We start from the raw sequence: 17,931 nt of genomic DNA, 5'->3' as shown, positions 1-17,931 counted from the left end.
TTCCTTTACAAGATCTTACGCATAAATATATCTGATATTACGAGACTTCTCTTCTGGTGGTCGTGGTATGGCCAATGGGATCGTGAACCCTATTCCCATTTTCTATGTTGTACTATTTCCCATTTTCTATGTTGTACTCTTTCCCATTTTCTATGTTGTACTCTTTCCCATTTTCTATGTTGTACTCTTCCATTTCTATGCTGTACTTTGTAGAACTGCCTACTAGTTGGTAAGGTGGTATATCAACTGACTTAGATATGTATATGTGTTACAGGGAATATGTGAAATCAGGAATTTCACGAAATCCCTCGGGAATTTTTTGAAATGACCAATTGGCTTAGGAACCTTTGATCACCGAGGGCTGGTACTAAACACGGCGAAACAGTGATTCATCCACACTCTGTTTAGTACTAGCCCCTGGGATCAAGTGCACTAGAGACATTTGATCCCCAAGTAGTTAGTTCTAAACATGGCAAAATACATGTAACAATCTCAGGGCTAGTATTAAACACTGTCGAAACAGTGTAGATGAATCACCGTTTCGCCCTGGGGATCAAATGTTTTAAGAGACATACTAGTACCACGGCAAAATACATGATGTTTAAACACTAAACAGTGTAGTTGCTCATTTCAGATCAGATGTTCCCCAGCGGAGCGTTCCCTCATTTAACAAATTCCCCAGGGATTCCCTGTAACATACATATATAGCTTCGTTAGAGAAATAAGAGCTTTGAAAACTCCCTCTCTACCGTTTTCCTCTCAGGGTTGTTTTTTTAATGCCAGGCTTCCCCTTTTGCTTCTAAAGTCGGTCTCTCGTATGATTTTGCTTCTCTTAACTCTTTCCCCCGTCGTTTACGATAGGCCATAACGCTGAATTGGCTTCAGTCAGCTACCAGCTTTTGTGTACCCTTTGAATGGCGCGGAGGAGAGAGAGAGAGAGAGAGAGAGAGAGAGAGAGAGAGAGAGAGAGAGAGAGAGTCACGGTGTAAGCAAGTAATCCCTCCTTTTTAATGTCCAAGAAAAAGCTGGAAGAAAAAACGGGGAAGGGGAGAATATAGTTCAAAATATTGCCGCCAGTTAGCGCTGCCCCTTTCTTTTTAAGGTCTTACCCAATCCCCCTTTTCTTTTTTCAATGCTGAACGCTTTGCAGAGGCTCTTGTTGAACTGAATTGAATATAGGATTTAGGCCGGAGGCCCAAGCACTGGGACCTATGAGGTCATTCGGCGCTGAAACGGAAATTGAGAGCAAATGGTTTGAAAGGTGTAACGGGAGGAAAACCTCAAAGCAGTCGCACTATGAAACAATTGTTAGGAGAGGGTTGAGGAAAGTAAGATGGAAGAGAATCTGAAAGGAGGTACGGTAAAAGGAACGAAATGGGTTGCAGATGGGGTCCGAAGGCACGCTGCAAAGAACCTTAAGTAATGCCTACACTGCACCACATGAGGTGCACTGACGACACTATCCCCCTACGGGGCAAAGGCTTTGTTATCTCAGGATGAACAACTCGGAAAACGTAATAGTACGTTTGTGTTTCTGGTAAATATAAAGAAGCAGATTATGGAGCCATTCTCGATTCACAAGTTCTTTTCAGCTCTGTAACTTGAGTATGGATTTTTGGAGAGAAATCATATAAAAATGATAACATATAGAATCCAAAGCTTTTCATTTTTGCACCAAATTTGTAAAGACCTACATTCCTCGTGAAATTCAGAGAGAGAGAGAGAGACGTTGATTACTATTGATTCTCGGAGTGGTTCTTTGTAATCTTATCAACTGTACTTTTTGTTTACGCAGAGTAATTCAGAATTTTCAAGTCATCGTTATGTTAACATCATATATGATGTTCATTATTTGTTTTTTATGCTATTTCGAGTGGTGATGATAACATTTGTGTAGCACTGAGATTATGTTCTTTATATGAAAAAATATATTCACAGAATTGCTTTAGGCATGAAACTGTTCAAGTGCATGATGTCATAACGGGTTTTCTTTATATTCATTTTAAGATGTTTTATGAAAGTACATATTTAAAAAAAAAAAAATCCGTATAACTGTTTTAAATTACTTTAAACCTTAACAGTTTCTACAGAATTCCAGGCTCGATCATTTATACTCGTCAGATACTGTTGATTACGGTGATCATGTTTTGATATCCATCTTGCACGTGAAATTTTAGTATAATTTTAGATATTCTGAAGGAAAAAAATGCTAATATAGTTTTAAATATTCTGAAGAAAAAATTATTACGGTGATCATGTGTTGATATCCATCATGCCCGTGAAATTTTAATATAATTTTAAATATTTTGAAGGAAAACATGCTAATATAGTTTTAAATATTCTGAAGAAAAAAATTGCACCAGCAAAATCTATATCAGTCTTAATACTACTAGTATGAATGAGCTGGAAAGCTGTGCAGATTGTTCAGAGTTGCCGGCGCGGTTTTCCATGCTGTGTAGAATGTTCAGTTTTGTATGTCTGTAACTGAATGAGACTTCCAGCAAAGTCGATGGCGTATTTTGCTGCTGAAAGAAATCTTCCTTATCTCTTCATTGTACATCAAGCTTGTACTGATAAGATGTCCATAAAAATAAATGATGGAATTTTTGGCTGAAAAAATAAATAAGGTCTCCATAAAAATAAATGTAATGTTTACGGCTGAAGGAAATCTTCAACTGACCTTAGGACTCCCGAAAGCAGAATAGCCCCCTTATCAAATTGCATGCATGCTCGCACGTATAAAAAAAAAAAAATCTCCTTCAGAGCAGATATTAAAATTAATATGCGCCGGCACGTACGAACGACACGGCCCGAAATCTCGCCTGTACCCAACTCGGGCAAGAATTAAACAAACGAATTATCCAGCAATCAGATAGAATATGCAAGCCGGATATTACTTATATCGCTGTTTCGGAATAACGCGGCCCAAAACGCATTAGATTTAATTAGCATCATTCGGAGTGAATTTGATTGTTGTAGCGGCGGCATAATTACATTTTTAATAATGCGTTTGGCGGCTGCGTTTTAGAAGTCTGGCGTAGGTATTAGTAGTAGCAGGGCCATTTCATTTTCTACTTTTGACAGGGCGGGACGTCTGCTAAAATGATCAAAGGTCGCCGCCGACGGATGGTTCTTTTTTTGTGTTTATTTTGGCTTCATCTCGTTATGATTTTTTTTTATTGTTTCTGCGTTGCCCTCTCCTCTCTCTCTCTCTCTCTCTCTCTCTCTCTCTCTCTCTGTCGTTCCTTTTTGAGGGGGACTTCATTTCATTATAAATTTTTTTATTGTTTGGGCTTTCTCTCTCTCTCTCTCTCTCTCTCTCTCTCTCTCTCTCTCTCTCTCTCTCTCTCTCTCTCTCTCTCTCTCGTTCCTTTTTGAAGACTTCATTATACCATAAATTATTTTTATTGCTTGGACTTTGCTCTCTCTCTCTCTCTCTCTCTCTCTCTCTCTCTCTCTCTCTCTCTCTCTGTCGTTCATATTTTTAGGGGTTTTCATTTCAATATGAATTATTTTTATTGTTTGGACTGCTCTCTCTCTCTCTCTCTCTGGTTCTCTCTTTCTCTCTCTCTCTCTCTCTCTCTCTCTCTCTCTCTTTGGTTCTAATATTCCCATTGTTTTTATGTTCATTTTGAAAGCTATTGCTCTTAGTCAACTGTCGTTCTCACTTTCTGAGGACTTCAAACTCTTCTTACTCTTTTTGCTATACGCATGTATTATATTATTATTATTATTATTATTATTATTATTATTATTATTATTATTATTATTATTATTATTATTAAAAAAAATACTTTATTGTTTGGAGAAGCAAATCAGTTGGTCTATGTACATATATTCAAGATAAATCAGTCTCTCCCTTTTCTTTAAATTTTTTTACATATACATAACTGCAAACTCTTCATCATTTTATTATTATTATTATTATTATTATTTTTATTATTATTATTATTATTATTATTATTATTATTATTATTATTATTATTATTATTATTATTATTATTATTATTCAGATAAATCCCTGTTCATATGGAACCAGGCCACAAATAATTGACTTGAAATTCAAGGTCCCAAAGAATTTGGTGTTCAGTTGAGAGAAGTTACTAAAGATAAGAAATACAGAATGAAGATATCGTTTATTAGAAAAAGATAGATTAATGAAATAGCAGAGGTGGTAATAACGCAGGGAACCGATGTACAACACGAATAATCTGTAATTGTAAATTTTCTGTTTGAATTAGCGCTTTCAGAAGAACCCTAATCCCTCCAAAAAGAAGTAGAAAATGCCCTGGAAGTTTCTTCGGCGCACTCGAGTTTTCTGTACAGAGTATAATGCTGTATAAAACTCTCAGCCGCGACCCATGAAAATTTTCAGCCACGACCCGGTGGTGGCCTGTGTTGTTGGCATTACAGCGGTGCCAGACGCACGATCATGGTTAACTTTAACCTTAAATAAAATAAAAACTACTGAGGCTAGAGGACTGCAATTTGGTGTCTTTGATGACTGGAGTGTGGATAATCAACATACCAATTTGCAGCCCTCTAGCCTCAGTAGTCTTTAAGATCTGACGGCGGACGGATAGACAAGCAGGCATCTCAATGGTTTTCTTTTACAGAAAACTAGAAATGGAATTGTCACAAACGTTCTCTTTTCTCGGAGACGCCTGCAAGCAACAGATCTCTTAAGGACTGGACCGCCCAAGTGCTTTTTCCAGGTTGGGGGACTTTTGGACTTCCGTAACGAGATTAGGACGAGACTGACCCGCCACGAACATCACTAACGACCGAACTTGGACTGGGATCTTGTCTTTTGTGTTAGAGAGAGAGAGAGAGAGAGAACTCAAAAGAATTTTGGTCGGTCTTGGGGTTGTCCTGCTCGTGTTCCAGGTTTCCTTAATTTCCTCCGAGAGAGAGAGAGAGAGAGAGAGAGAAACTCAAAAGAATTTTTGTTGGTCATGGGATTGTCTTACACGAGTCCCCAATTTCTTAATTTCCTCCGAGGGAGAGAGAGAATTTTTGTCGGTCACTCGAGTCTCAAGTTTACTTAATTTCCTCCGATGGTTTTTGCGTGCAGCGTTCAAGGCTCGAGTCACCTATGAACTAGTTTTGTTTTCTTGATGATTTAGAATTGGTCATGCCTTCTTTTAGGTTCTTATTACTTTTATTATTACAAATATTAATGGAGTGTTATCTTAGTACCAATATCGATAGCATTAAGGAAAATATTTTTTCTAATTATAATGGAAATATTGCTATACCATATAGAAAAACTATGGCCGGTCTTATTTTACGGCAGATTGATATTTAATTCCTTAAAAAATGTACCCATTAAGGAAAATTCTTTCTTTAATTATAAGTGAAATATTGCTATATCATATAGAAAACTATAGCCGGTCTTATTTTACGGCAGATTTATATTTAATTCCTTAAAAATGTATTAACGAATTTGTTTGCATGTGCTTCTGACAAACGGCATTCGGGGTTCGGAAATATATAGAGTGTGTCTTTTTAATAACATTAAAATAAATCATATTAAGAGTGGACTGCCTGTCGTTTTTGGTGCAGAATTCTCTCATAGGTGCTTACATCCATTAACTGTTCTGAAGCATCGGAATGGCCTCGAAATTGTAGGCTTTTTAGACTAAATACTCAGAGCTTTTGAAGAGCTTGGGCTCTTTCGGCTAAATGTTCATTTGGTTGCTGAGGTTCTTGCTGGGTCTTCCAGCAAAATCATTTGGAGATACTGAACATGCCTGAATTGGCCACCCTAGAGAATGTGTAAAACTCTACGGTCACCAGTTGCCCTATTTAACTTACCCTTCTTGACATATTTTCTACTTGAATTGGTCCGAGTAAGTCTTTTGAAATTACATATTAAGCGCAATGCTGATGCCATATAAACACATGAAATATATATTTTGAAAAAAATATTAAGTTACTTTACATATTGTAAAATTCCATGATGTTAAGGAATATATTATGTTATGAGGAAGTCCTGATAAATTACCCAGTGGCTTAAAAAATTATAATCATCAACCATTAAATAGCATGGTCGTTCATTAATGATTAATTATCATTAGATATCATTAACCAGATTATTTTCTAGCTTTTTAGGGTGACTAAACAAGATTGTTTTAAAGCCGTTGGAAACACAGAGGAGTATTGAGAATTCCATATCTGTGACTAAACAAAATAGTTTTAAAGTCTTTTTTACAACACAGGAGTATTGAGAATTCCATATCATCCTCTTCCCGTTGGGGGCTAGCGCCGTCAGTGCACCTCACGGGGTGCACTGTAGGCATTACTAAAGGTTCTTTGCAGCGTCCCTTCGGCCCCTAGCTGCAACCCCTTTCACTCCTTTTACTGTACCTCCATTCATATTATCTTTCTTCCATCTTGCTATCCATCCTCTTCTGACAATTATTTCATAGTGCAGTTGCGAGGTTTCCCTCCTGTTACACCTTTCAAACCATTTTACTTTCAATTTCCTTTCCAGCGCTGAATGACCTCAAAGGTCCCAGTGCCTGGCTTTTGGCCAAACCTCTATATTCCATATATTATCCTATGGTATTAACCACTAATAATCGTTTTTTCTAATTGATATCCTGAAGCATTAACATCAACCTGTCATTAATTTTCTCTCTCTCCTCTCTCTCTCAACCTCTCTCTCTCTCTCTCTCTCTCTCTCTCTCTCTCTCTTTATTCCTGAAGCATTAACCATTTTTTCACTTCCAGAAGACATCAACCTGTCATGACATTATCATCTCTCTCTCTCTCTCTCTCTCTCTCTCTCTCTCTCTCTCTCTTTATTCCTGAACCATTAACCATTTTTTTCACTTCCAGAAGACATCAACCTGTCATGATCATTATCTCTCTCTCTCTCTCTCTCTCTCTCTCTCTCTCTCTCTCTTTATTCCTGAAGCATTAACCATTTTTTTCACTTCCAGAAGACATCAACCTGTCATGATCATTATATATATCTCTCTCTCTCTCTCCTTATTTGCAGGCGGTGTCCCTCTTGTCCAGTCGTCCGTCCCGTGTTCCTCTGTGGCTCGGATAACAGAACTTACTCGTCCCTGTGTCGCCTGCATTACCACAACTGCATTCACGACGCTTCCGTCCGCATTGCATGCAAAGGATTCTGCCCATGCAAAGGTCAGTGAGCCCTTAGGAAAACACGCCTCCGAGCTGGCGTGTTAATGCGTTTTTTTTTTATGTTTATCTTGTTGCTGTTACTTTTGATGTATTTGTGTGTGTGTGTGCGTGTGTTTGTTATGCTGAATTGTCACATCACTTGTTATTGATACTTCTAAAATTCTCTCTCTCTCTCTCTCTCTCTCTCTCTCTCTCTCTCTCTCTCTCTCTCTCTCTCTCTCTCTCCCCCTTTTACACACACACACATATATATATATATATATATATATATATATATATATATATATATATATATATATATATATATATATATATATATATATGTGTGTGTGTATGTATGTATGTATGTATGTATGTATGTATGTATATGTACTTATATATATAATGTAGAGAAATATATATATATATATATATATATATATATATATATATATATATATATATATATATATATATATATATATATATACAGTATATATATATATATATTATAACTAGAGTGTGTGTTTTTCCTGTATGCTTTTCACTTAATTTCAAAGTTCCCGGTTACTCCTGGTTACATACATGATATATTACTTTTCATACCAGAAGGCCAGGTGTTTGAGCATAAAATAGTTAGGAAAAGGAGGGCGGTTTCCATCTTCGATAATTGAAAAACTACAGTAGCTAAAAATGGGGAAAAGACTTTTACCCTCCAAAATTACATAATGGTAAGATTTCCATTTTTCCTCTCCTTTCCGAAGAGAAATTTGACGGCCTACAAGTCATTTTTCACCTTGCCGTTACTCTCTCTCTCTCTCTCTCTCTCTCTCTCTCTCTCTCTCTCTCTCTCTCTCTCTCTCTCTCTCTCTCTGTCATTCCTCACCTATGTACTTGATACCTTTAATGGATTCAACTGTTTATCTCGTTTTTCTGACATGTTCTCTCTCTCTCTCTCTCTCTCTCTCTCTTGATTTACGTAACCAAATATTATGGTCAATTATCCATCTCATTTTTCTGACATGATTCTCTCTCTCTCTCTCTCTCTCTCTCTCTCTCTCTCTCTCTCTCTCTCTCTCATTGATTCACCTAACATTATTATATATTCAATTATCTCATTATCCTGACACGTTTCTCCCATACGTAACTCTCTCTCTCTCTCTCTCTCTCTCTCTCTCTCTCTCTCTCTCTCTCTCTCTCTCTCTCTCTCTCCCCTTCGATACAGCACCGTTCTACTCTTTATGGGGTCCTTAAATCTGGAACTGTTTGTGAATAATGAGAAAGATATTTTCCATAGGAACGTGGAGGGAATTTTTACTTACCGGCGTTTCTCGTGTTTAGTACCTGATATCAGTTGATTGATTGTTTCATTGATTTATGGCTACTAAAACTGGCGTCACAACATCTGATATCAGTTAAATTATAGTCTGTTCAGTCTCCTATTATCCTCTTTATTTAATTTTTTTCTGCAAAAGAAAACTATCGTGCCGGCTTTGTCTGTCCGTCCGCACTTTTTTCTGTCCGCACTTTTTCTATCCGCCCTCAGATCTTAAAAACTACTGAGGCTAGAGGGCTGCAAATTGGTATGTTGATCATCCATCCTCCAATCATCAAACTTACGAAATTGCAGCCCTCTAGCCTCCTCAGTAGTTTTTATTTTATTTAAGGTTAAAGATAATCATAATCGTGCTTCTGGCAACTATATAGGATAGGCCACCACTGGGCAGTGGTTAAAGTTTCATGGACCGCGGCTCATACACCATTATACCTAGACCACCGAAAGATAGATCTATTCTCGGTGGCCTTGATTAAATGCTGTGGCGGCTGTACAGAAAACTCGATTGCGCCGAAGATACTTAGGCGCATTTTTCACTTGTTTCTTGTTATTTACAATTAATAAGCAAATTTACGCTTGTTCTTAAAATAACTTTGATTGGTATAAATACCTATGTGCTATTTTTTGTCAATCGTTTGACCTTCTTATATAGTTCTCAATGCCTGCAGATGCCTGTCACAGTGAGATTCAGATCTGTCTAAAAATAAGTACTTCCTTCTCGAGAATAAATATATAGACCCCAATGATAGTATTATTGTCGTAATTTTTTTTTATATAGTGTATATTCCTGCGCAAACGCTGGAAGATACTGCATATATGAAAGGCTACGGTATGTATGCTTAGGAAAAATAAAAATCACTTTAAAAATCAGATATGCTCTCTCTCTCTCTCTCTCTCTCTCTCTCTCTCTCTCTCTCTTACAATACACAGCAAATTTTTCTTCTTTATCATTTGTTTGTGCTGATAATGATTATTGTTTTGCCTATTAATTCGACGAAAAGTTCCCAACTCTCTCTCTCTCTCTCTCTCTCTCTCTCTCTAAAAAACAGCTCATTTTCTTTCATTATCAAGTGTTTTTGTTAATCGTGATTATCGTTGTGTCTCATAATTTTGACGTAAAATTTTCCAACTCTCTCTCTCTCTCTCTCTCTCTCTCTCTCTCTCTCTCTCTCTCTCTCTCTCTCTCTCTCTCTCTCTCCACCATCGGTTGAACGGAGCTCTCAGTCACCATTCGCTTCAGTTCGTGTTTTGTTCCATCGTCCCGGCAATATCATACATTAGGAAGTAATTCGGTTTCTTCCACATGAGCCTGAAAGCTTTCTTCTCGTTTCATCGTAAGATATTTTGGGCTTTTTAGTCTTCTGTGAAAGGAAACTATTGTGCCGGGTTTGTCTGTCCGTCGCTCTTTTTTCTGTCCGCTTTTAGATCTTAAAAACTACTAAGATTAGAGGGCTGCCAATTGGTATGTTGATCATCCACCCTCCAATCATCAAACATACCAAATTGCAGCCCTCTAGCCTCAGTAGTTTTTATTTTATTTCGGGATAAAGTTAGCCATAATGGTGCTTCTGGCAACGCAACAACACAGGCCACCAAGGCCGGCTGAGAGTTTCATGGGCCGCGGCTCATACAGCATTATACCGAGACCACCTGAAGATAGATCTGTTTTCGGTGGCCTTGATTATGCGCTGTACAGAAAACTCTCTTGCTCCGAAGAAACTTCGGCGCATTTTTTACCTATTTTGTACTTACCAAAAAAAAGGAATGGATGATTATTTTTTGGATTCTGTGTCTAAAAGATGGTTTTCTGAATGAGGTAACGGTTTGGATTATTTCTTTTAATTATTATTAATATTATTATTGGTTTGGTTTAATGTGGTTGTCGCCTCGTGTGATATTGTTGTATTACTTCTACAAGACAGCTGCGTTGGAGTCTCATTTCTTCTGCAAATTACTTTCCATTGCCTACTGTTGCAGAACTTGCTGTTTCCACACCGTCAAAAATGACGGTAGCGTAAAAGAGGGTCGAAACACAACTCTTGAGACCCTCGAGACGCCAAGTACCCTCTTTAAGCTTAAACCAAAGTACCGTCATTCTGCATACTCTACAGATCGTTAGCCGTAGATTTATCATTGACACACAGAAGGTATATATGGATATGCAGGTCATTTATATATATATATATATATATATATATATATATATATATATATATATATATATATATATATATATATATATATATATATATAATATATATATATATATATATAATAATATAATATAAATTGTAGTTATAAATATATATATGTGTGTGTGTGAGTGTTTACTTGCAGAAAGAATATTAAGGCTATCCTTATTCAATTGCCTCCAAACAGCTTAAGAAAAAGACCCATTTTAGAACGTAGGAGCAGTGAGGAATAATGTCAATATATTGTCTATTTCCAAAGCCTTTGTTTTGAGAGCACCCGGTCTATATATTTTATGTCTCTTGCGGACAGCGAAAAAGCCCCTGCAGTTTTGTTCGAGCTGAGGAGACACGGGAAAAATTGTTTTGTTGTCAGGAGAGAGAGAGAGAGAGAGATGGTAGTAAATAATGCTTCGGAACAGCATCTCCGTCATTGTCGTCCTCTAATGAGTGTCATTGCTTCCGGTACATCTGCAGTGCGCAGGCGCAGCGTGGACGACCCCAGTTTTATTTTTACGCATTGTTCTTTTCTGTCCGTAATGGTGTAACACCAAGTTTACTGTCAATAATATATATTTCGTTAGATCTTATTATTCTGAGAAGTTTATCGAAATCATGGGTATAATTAATTGTGCTGCTTACGTGTGATTATATCTCTAAACATTTTGAATTAGAAATTGCGTATGAGATTCAACACCCATAGACACGCGGTCATATATGTATGTATGTGCGTGTGATATTTTATTACTCATTTTACAAAGGATATTTTTATAGTTTTAATTCACGGTGTCGTGTCATGGGGTGACTTATACTCAGTACTCCAGTCCTGATCAAGAGCCCTTCCTCTGATCAGAATTCGAACCTATTCCAGAATTCGAACCTATTCGAGGATTCGAATCTATTCCAGGATTCGATCCTATTCCAGGATTGGAACTTATTCCGCGATTCCAACCTATTCCAATTCGAATCTATTCCAGGATCAGAATCTATTCCAGGATTCGAATTTATTCCAGAATCCGAATCTATTCCGGGATTCGATCCTATTCCAGGATTCGATCCTATTCCAGGATTGGAACTTATTCCAGGATTCGAGCCTATTCCAGTATTCGAACCTATTCCAGGCCCCGAACCTATTCCAGGATCCGAATCTATTCCAGGCTTCGAACCTATTCCAGGATTCGAACCTATCCAGGATTCGAACCTATTCCTGTTTATGATTGTATATATTACATGAACGTATGCTCTGGCGTACTTGCGTTTATAGATACGTACAGAAACACTGCCTTTATGGAAGGGAGTGGATGAAGTAAAGTGCGAGAAGTTTGGAGACTTGCAAAGGTAGTTATTAGGTTACATGAAAGAGTGAGTGTTTCAAGATGATCTGATCGTGAGAATTGATTGATTGATTTAGGTTCCCTGGCGTCGGTCGTACGAAAACAGCTGAGGAGGCATGTTGGTGGAAGTAAACCACTTTAGGAAGAAAGTGCTGGATATTTGAAGTGAAGTTGATATTGATGAAGAACTTACATGGAAGTTCGAGGTGAATGTCTTAGTGCGGGCATGAGGTATTGATGTGCTGTTGATGAGTCTTCTTTGTAGGTATGTGAAGCTGCTAGAATTGTGGAAGTTTTCAGCACAGTGGGTACATCCATGATCCAGCTTTGAAAGTATGAATGGGTAGTAACTGTTATATGTCACGTTACTGGAGTTAATCCTTGTTATGGAAAACAGGTTAATGGTGACATTATATATATATATATATATATATAGAGAGAGAGAGAGAGAGAGAGAGAGAGAGAGAGAGAGAGAGAGAGAGAGAGAGAGAGAGAGAGAGAGTTACAAATAAATATAATAAAAGCACTCGCTTGTAATAGCAAAAGCAAAATTCGAACCAGTAAAATGCACTGTAGATGAAATATAAACACAAATTCCTCCTCCCTCCTCCTCCCCATGGCAACACCAACCCCCGTCCCCCACCCCTCTCCCCCATTTCCCTATCCACGCGTAGCACTGATTTGCTATGAAGTCAGTGGAGAGAGAGAGAGAGAGAATGGTGGTGATGGTGGTGGCCTCTGCATGTGACCAATCGATTCTCTATTTATTGCAGAGTGAATCCGGTTATGGCAAATGTTACGTATCGTATTAACTAATGCATTTGGACCGGGGGGTGGAAGGGGGTTATATGGTTTTTGGGGTTGGTGGGGGGCCAGGATTACCGAGGGACTAAATCTGGTGTGGCTCCCCTTTCCAGCGGGAACTGCCCTTCCGTTTATGCTGTGTTTACTAATGCATTGATTTCGGTGGGGCGGTTATAGGAAATCTGGAATTTCGTCTGCAGCCCATTCCCGTTCGGCTGGATATTCCAGTGGGAATTGCATAAAAAACACTGCTCTTGTATTTTATTTACTAAAGCATCTTTACCTTTTGGGGTAGACTTTGCCATTGGAATGGGTATTCCAGTGGGAATTGCATAAAAAACACTCCTCTTGTATATTATTAACTAAAGCATATTTACCTTTTGGGGTAGACTTTCCCATTGGAATGAATATTCCAGTGGGAATTGCATAAAGAACACCCCTCTTGTATATTATTAACTAATGCATCTTTACCTTTTGGGGTAGACGTTCCCATGGGAATGGATATTCCAGTGGGAATTGCCACTCTGCTTATATCTTATTAACTAATGCATCTTTAGCTGATGGAGTTTGACGTTCCAATAGAAGCTTCTGCTTCTGTGGCAATTGTAATTCCAGTGGGAATTGTCATTCCAGTGGGAATTGTCATTCCGACAAGAGCGACCATTCTTGTGGAAACAGACATTCCAGCTGGGAACTGGCATTCAGCTGGAACGAATACTCTTGTGAGAATACCATTCCCGTAGGAGTGGGTGCTCATGTGAGAACTGGCATTCCAGTTGGAATTGTTATTCCAGTGAAAATGACGATTCCCGTAGAAACTGCTGTTGTTTTGCTTGGTTTCATTCCGCCTTTGAGCAACAATAATTTATACACAAAAGCTTTTAGTTTATTTGCATATAATATTGTTTATGCCTATAAATTATTGTTAGTTTTTATTCATTTTTTCTTGTAGCCTTCTTAGTGTGTGTACGAAGAAGGTCCAGTTTTAATCATCGGTAGCACACTCTTGGTTAGCTTTCCAATTTTTTATTTTTAATTTGCATGTGAAAGAGGTTAACGATATATTTATAATTTGATCACTTTTGGTGAAATTGTTTCTAAGTGCATCGTAACTTGTAACGCAATCATGGCTCCCTTCATGAGGAAGTAACTTCCTATTCCATTATTCAGCCACTCCTCAGTTTTTCCGCTGTTTTGCTATCTGTCGTGCCATTTACCCATCCGGATAAAACTGCCGGAAGGTAAAAGAAAGAGGGGAAAAAAGGGGGAAGGGGGAGGGAGAGGAAGAAAAGGTGGAAATGGATGAGGAAAAAATATATTACGAAAAAATCGCTTTTGACCAACTGGGACGATAAACTGGGTATGTTACCAAGCCATTAGGTTCGCCAGTGGACGAGTTTAGACACGGCGTTTCTTTTGGGTCTCGGGGGGAAAGTTTTGTCCCGGACTTTGGAGTGACAGCTGCAGGAAGAACTTGTCAGCACTGCTGCTTCTCTCTCTCTCTCTCTCTCTCTCTCTCTCTCTCTCTCTCTCTCTCTCTCTCTCACAAGGATCTTCCCATCCCTTTATTGTCCCCTGCATCTCCCAATACAAATACTCTCTCTCTCTCTCTCTCTCTCTCTCTCTCTCTCTCTCTCTCTCTCTCTCTATTGTCCAAGGGCTTGCACTTTTCCCCTACCAATACAAATCCCACCCTTTCTCTCTCTCTCTCTCTCTCTCTCTCTCTCTCTCTCTCCTCTTCTCCCCCAGGGGCCTCTCCTCTCTCTCTCTCTCTCTCTCTCTCTCTCTCTCTCTCTCTCTCTCTCTCTCTCTCTGGCCACCTGTGTTGTCGCGATGTCTGAGAGTTCTTGAAATGGAGAAGTATTATCTCGGTTGAATTACGACTGAGGTAAAAGAAGATTTAAAAAAAAAACTATTTCTTCAAGTTTACTGGTTGTGTGAGGAATTGGGATATGTGTGAATGGATAGTGATTTATAATTATTCTCTAATTACGCATGATTTATCGATCACCAAATAGCATTAAGTAATAAAGCATTCTCGACTATTTTAGAATAACGTACGCCATTAAAAAGATGGTAATGTTTTAAAATTATCTTGCTGGACTGGAAGTTTTAATAGAACTAGGACACTAATTGTAATATTTAGGGAAAGTGTTACAATTAATAGAGATAGGACATTAATTGTAATATTAAAGAAAGTATTACAATTAATAGAGATAGGACATTAATTGTAATATTAAAGAAAGTATTACAATTAATAGAAGATAAGTTGTTAATTTAATGTATAACAATTTATAGAGAAAGTAATTACAATTTATAGAGATAGGACATTAATTGTGATATTAAAGAAAGTATTACAATTAATAGAGATGGGACATTAATTGTAATATTAAAGAAAATATTACAATTAATAGTGTTAGGACACTAATTGTAATATTAAAAAAGTATTGCAATTAATAGAGATAGGAAATCAATTGTAATACTTTAAGAAAATATTACAATTAATAGTGTTAGGACATTAATTGTAATATTAAAGAAAATATTACAATTAATGGTGATAGGACATTAATTGTAATATTAAAAAAGTATTACAATTAACAGAGGTAGGACATTAATTGTAATATTAACGTAAGTATTACAGTTAATAGAGATAGGACATTAATTGTAATATTAAAGAAAGTATTACAATTCATAGATTTAGGACATCAATTATAATACTTAAAGTACGTGTTACAATCAATAGAGATAAGATATTAATTATAATATTAAAGAAATTATTACAATTAATAGAGAAAGGACATTAATTGTAATATTAAAGAAAATATTACAATTAATAGAGATAGGGCATTGATTGTAATATTTAGGAAAGTATTTACCTTAATAAAGATAGGACATTAATTGCAATATTAAAGAGATCATTAGGATTGATAGAGATAGGACACTAGTGTAATACTTAAAGAAAGTGTTGCAATTAATAGAGATAGGACATTAATTGTATTACTTAGAGAAAGTGTTACAGTTATTTGTAATATTAAAGAAAGTATTACAATGAATAGAGATAGGACATTAATTGTAATATTTAGGAAAGTATTACAATTAATAGAGATAGGACATTAATTGTAATATTAAAGAAAGTATGACAGCTAATAGAAATAGGACATTAATTGTAATATTAAAGAAAGTGTTACAATTAATAGAGATAGGTATATAAATCGTAATATTAAAGAAAGTATTACAGTTAAAGAAAGCATGGCAATGGTAAACAGTCATGACATGTTTTCAAAAGCCAAGAGCACATTTATTAATATTGTCGAAAAGTATGCCTGATAATTGACGAAACATATAATCAGATGCACATGGTTAGTTTATATTAATCAAATTTATTGTTCATATGACTATATTCAGTCTTAGGAAATGGTTTATGATAATTTTAACAATTTGATATTTCTGTAAATTAGTGTAAATCATGACTGTTGTGTTCTGTAGCGTCAATTTGCTAGTAATTTATCTGAATAAAATTATTTATATAATACTGTTGGTATTAGTCATAATAAGTAGTATTAGTAGTAGACGGGATTTGCCTTTGAAGCGGCTCCTTTGCTTGTGTTTGTTCAAGTCGATTGTAACGTCTCTTTAGTAGTATTAGTAGTACAGTAGTAAGTAGTAGAAGTAGTAGTGTAGTAGTAGTAGTAATTTGTTGACATGCCTTTGTAACGGCTCTCCCTTTTTCATCTCCCGCAGACCCAACATCCCACATCACGAAGAAAGAGCGCCAACGCGAGCGCATGGGCGCTTACCTCAGCAAGCTAAGAGCGACCAAGGACGCTGCTTCTTCTTCTTCCTCCTCCTCAGGCAGCAGTACACCCGACCCCTCCTCCTCCTCTTCTTCCTCCTCCTCCTCAGCCTCCAGTTCGTCAGCCCCTGCTTCCTCCTCCTCCTCCTCAGATAACAGCGAAGACCGCGACAACACGACCCGAGGCCGCGTCAAAGATAACAGCAGCAGCAATAACAACAACAAACAGCGCCACCGGCAGAAGAGAGAAGCACTCCAGAGAAGGCGGGAACAACAGCAACGGCAACAACAATAACAACAACAACAAGTACAACAACAGGGTGCGCAGCCGCTTCTCCAAGGTGAAGGGGAACAAGAACGGCGGGGAGGCGGCGGCGGCGCCCGCGGGGCCGACAAGAGCAACTACAAGTACAGCTCCAAATATTTGAAGGATGCCTTCAGAAAGACAGACAAATATAACGTGAGTCCGGATGGCGTTGTTGACGCATCTGCGTATTCATTAGCTCGGGCGTTTGTCGCCTTGTTGACGCGTTTGCATTTCAATTCATTCGGATGTTTACGTCCGAGCTCATTTGCATACTTGCTTTCCAGTTTGTTCACGTGTTTACGTCTGAGCTCGTTTTATCTGTTTGGGGAGCCACTTGCTGTCTCGCGCCTCATTGTGAGCCGTTGCCGGTCACGGTAAACTCCTAAAGTCTGCTGCACTTTAGTAAATGCCGATCGTAATTTCCTTAAAAGCAGCTCTTTTATCTCTCTCTCTCTCTCTCTCTCTCTCTCTCTCTCTCTCTCTATATCTCTCTATATATATATATATATATATATATATATATATATATATATATATATATATATATATATATATATATATATATATATATATAGTAGAAGGAGAGAAAAGAGTGAGTCTTGACCCCGAATGGAACCATATGCCATTAACATCTTGAAGGATAGAAGGTTATATAATTATAACCAAATACGTTATTTGATCCTCGTCAATAACAAAGATTTCAACTTGTTTATTTGATCACGTGAGACATTGTATTAATATTAAACAAATAATCTTTAAAATTAACAGTAGCAAAAAATAAAACACTTTTTTTTTACTGTTAGGTAATAATTCGCTCCTTCGCATACTACCCACTAAACCGCCCATTTGTCAATGGGTACGGGCGTCTGCAGAGGTCAAGAAATGGTGGAGGGGACGTTGGGAAAGTTCATCAAAGAGCACCTCATCCCTGAAGACCGCCGTAGTTGGTAAATTGCAAGGTTGTACCCTTTAGTTGGCATTAATCCTTTAAGGGAAAATATATATATATATATATATATATATATATATATATA

At 37.3% G+C, this 17,931-nt stretch overlaps 1 protein-coding gene across 1 annotated transcript in view; it reads left to right on the top strand.

Moving 5' to 3' along the window:
- LOC136838446 (proteoglycan Cow-like) overlaps window positions 1-17,931 on the top strand; it is a 620,993-nt gene that overhangs the window by 590,614 nt on the left and 12,448 nt on the right. Inside the window, 2 exon segments of the mRNA XM_067103375.1 lie at window positions 7,007-7,155; window positions 16,539-17,050. Coding sequence (XP_066959476.1) covers window positions 7,007-7,155; window positions 16,539-17,050 — 661 coding nt within the window.

Source organism: Macrobrachium rosenbergii, chromosome 5, assembly GCF_040412425.1.
Source record: "Macrobrachium rosenbergii isolate ZJJX-2024 chromosome 5, ASM4041242v1, whole genome shotgun sequence".
Classification (NCBI taxonomy): domain Eukaryota; kingdom Metazoa; phylum Arthropoda; class Malacostraca; order Decapoda; family Palaemonidae; genus Macrobrachium; species Macrobrachium rosenbergii.
This window is presented reverse-complemented; position numbering and strand designations above follow the sequence as displayed.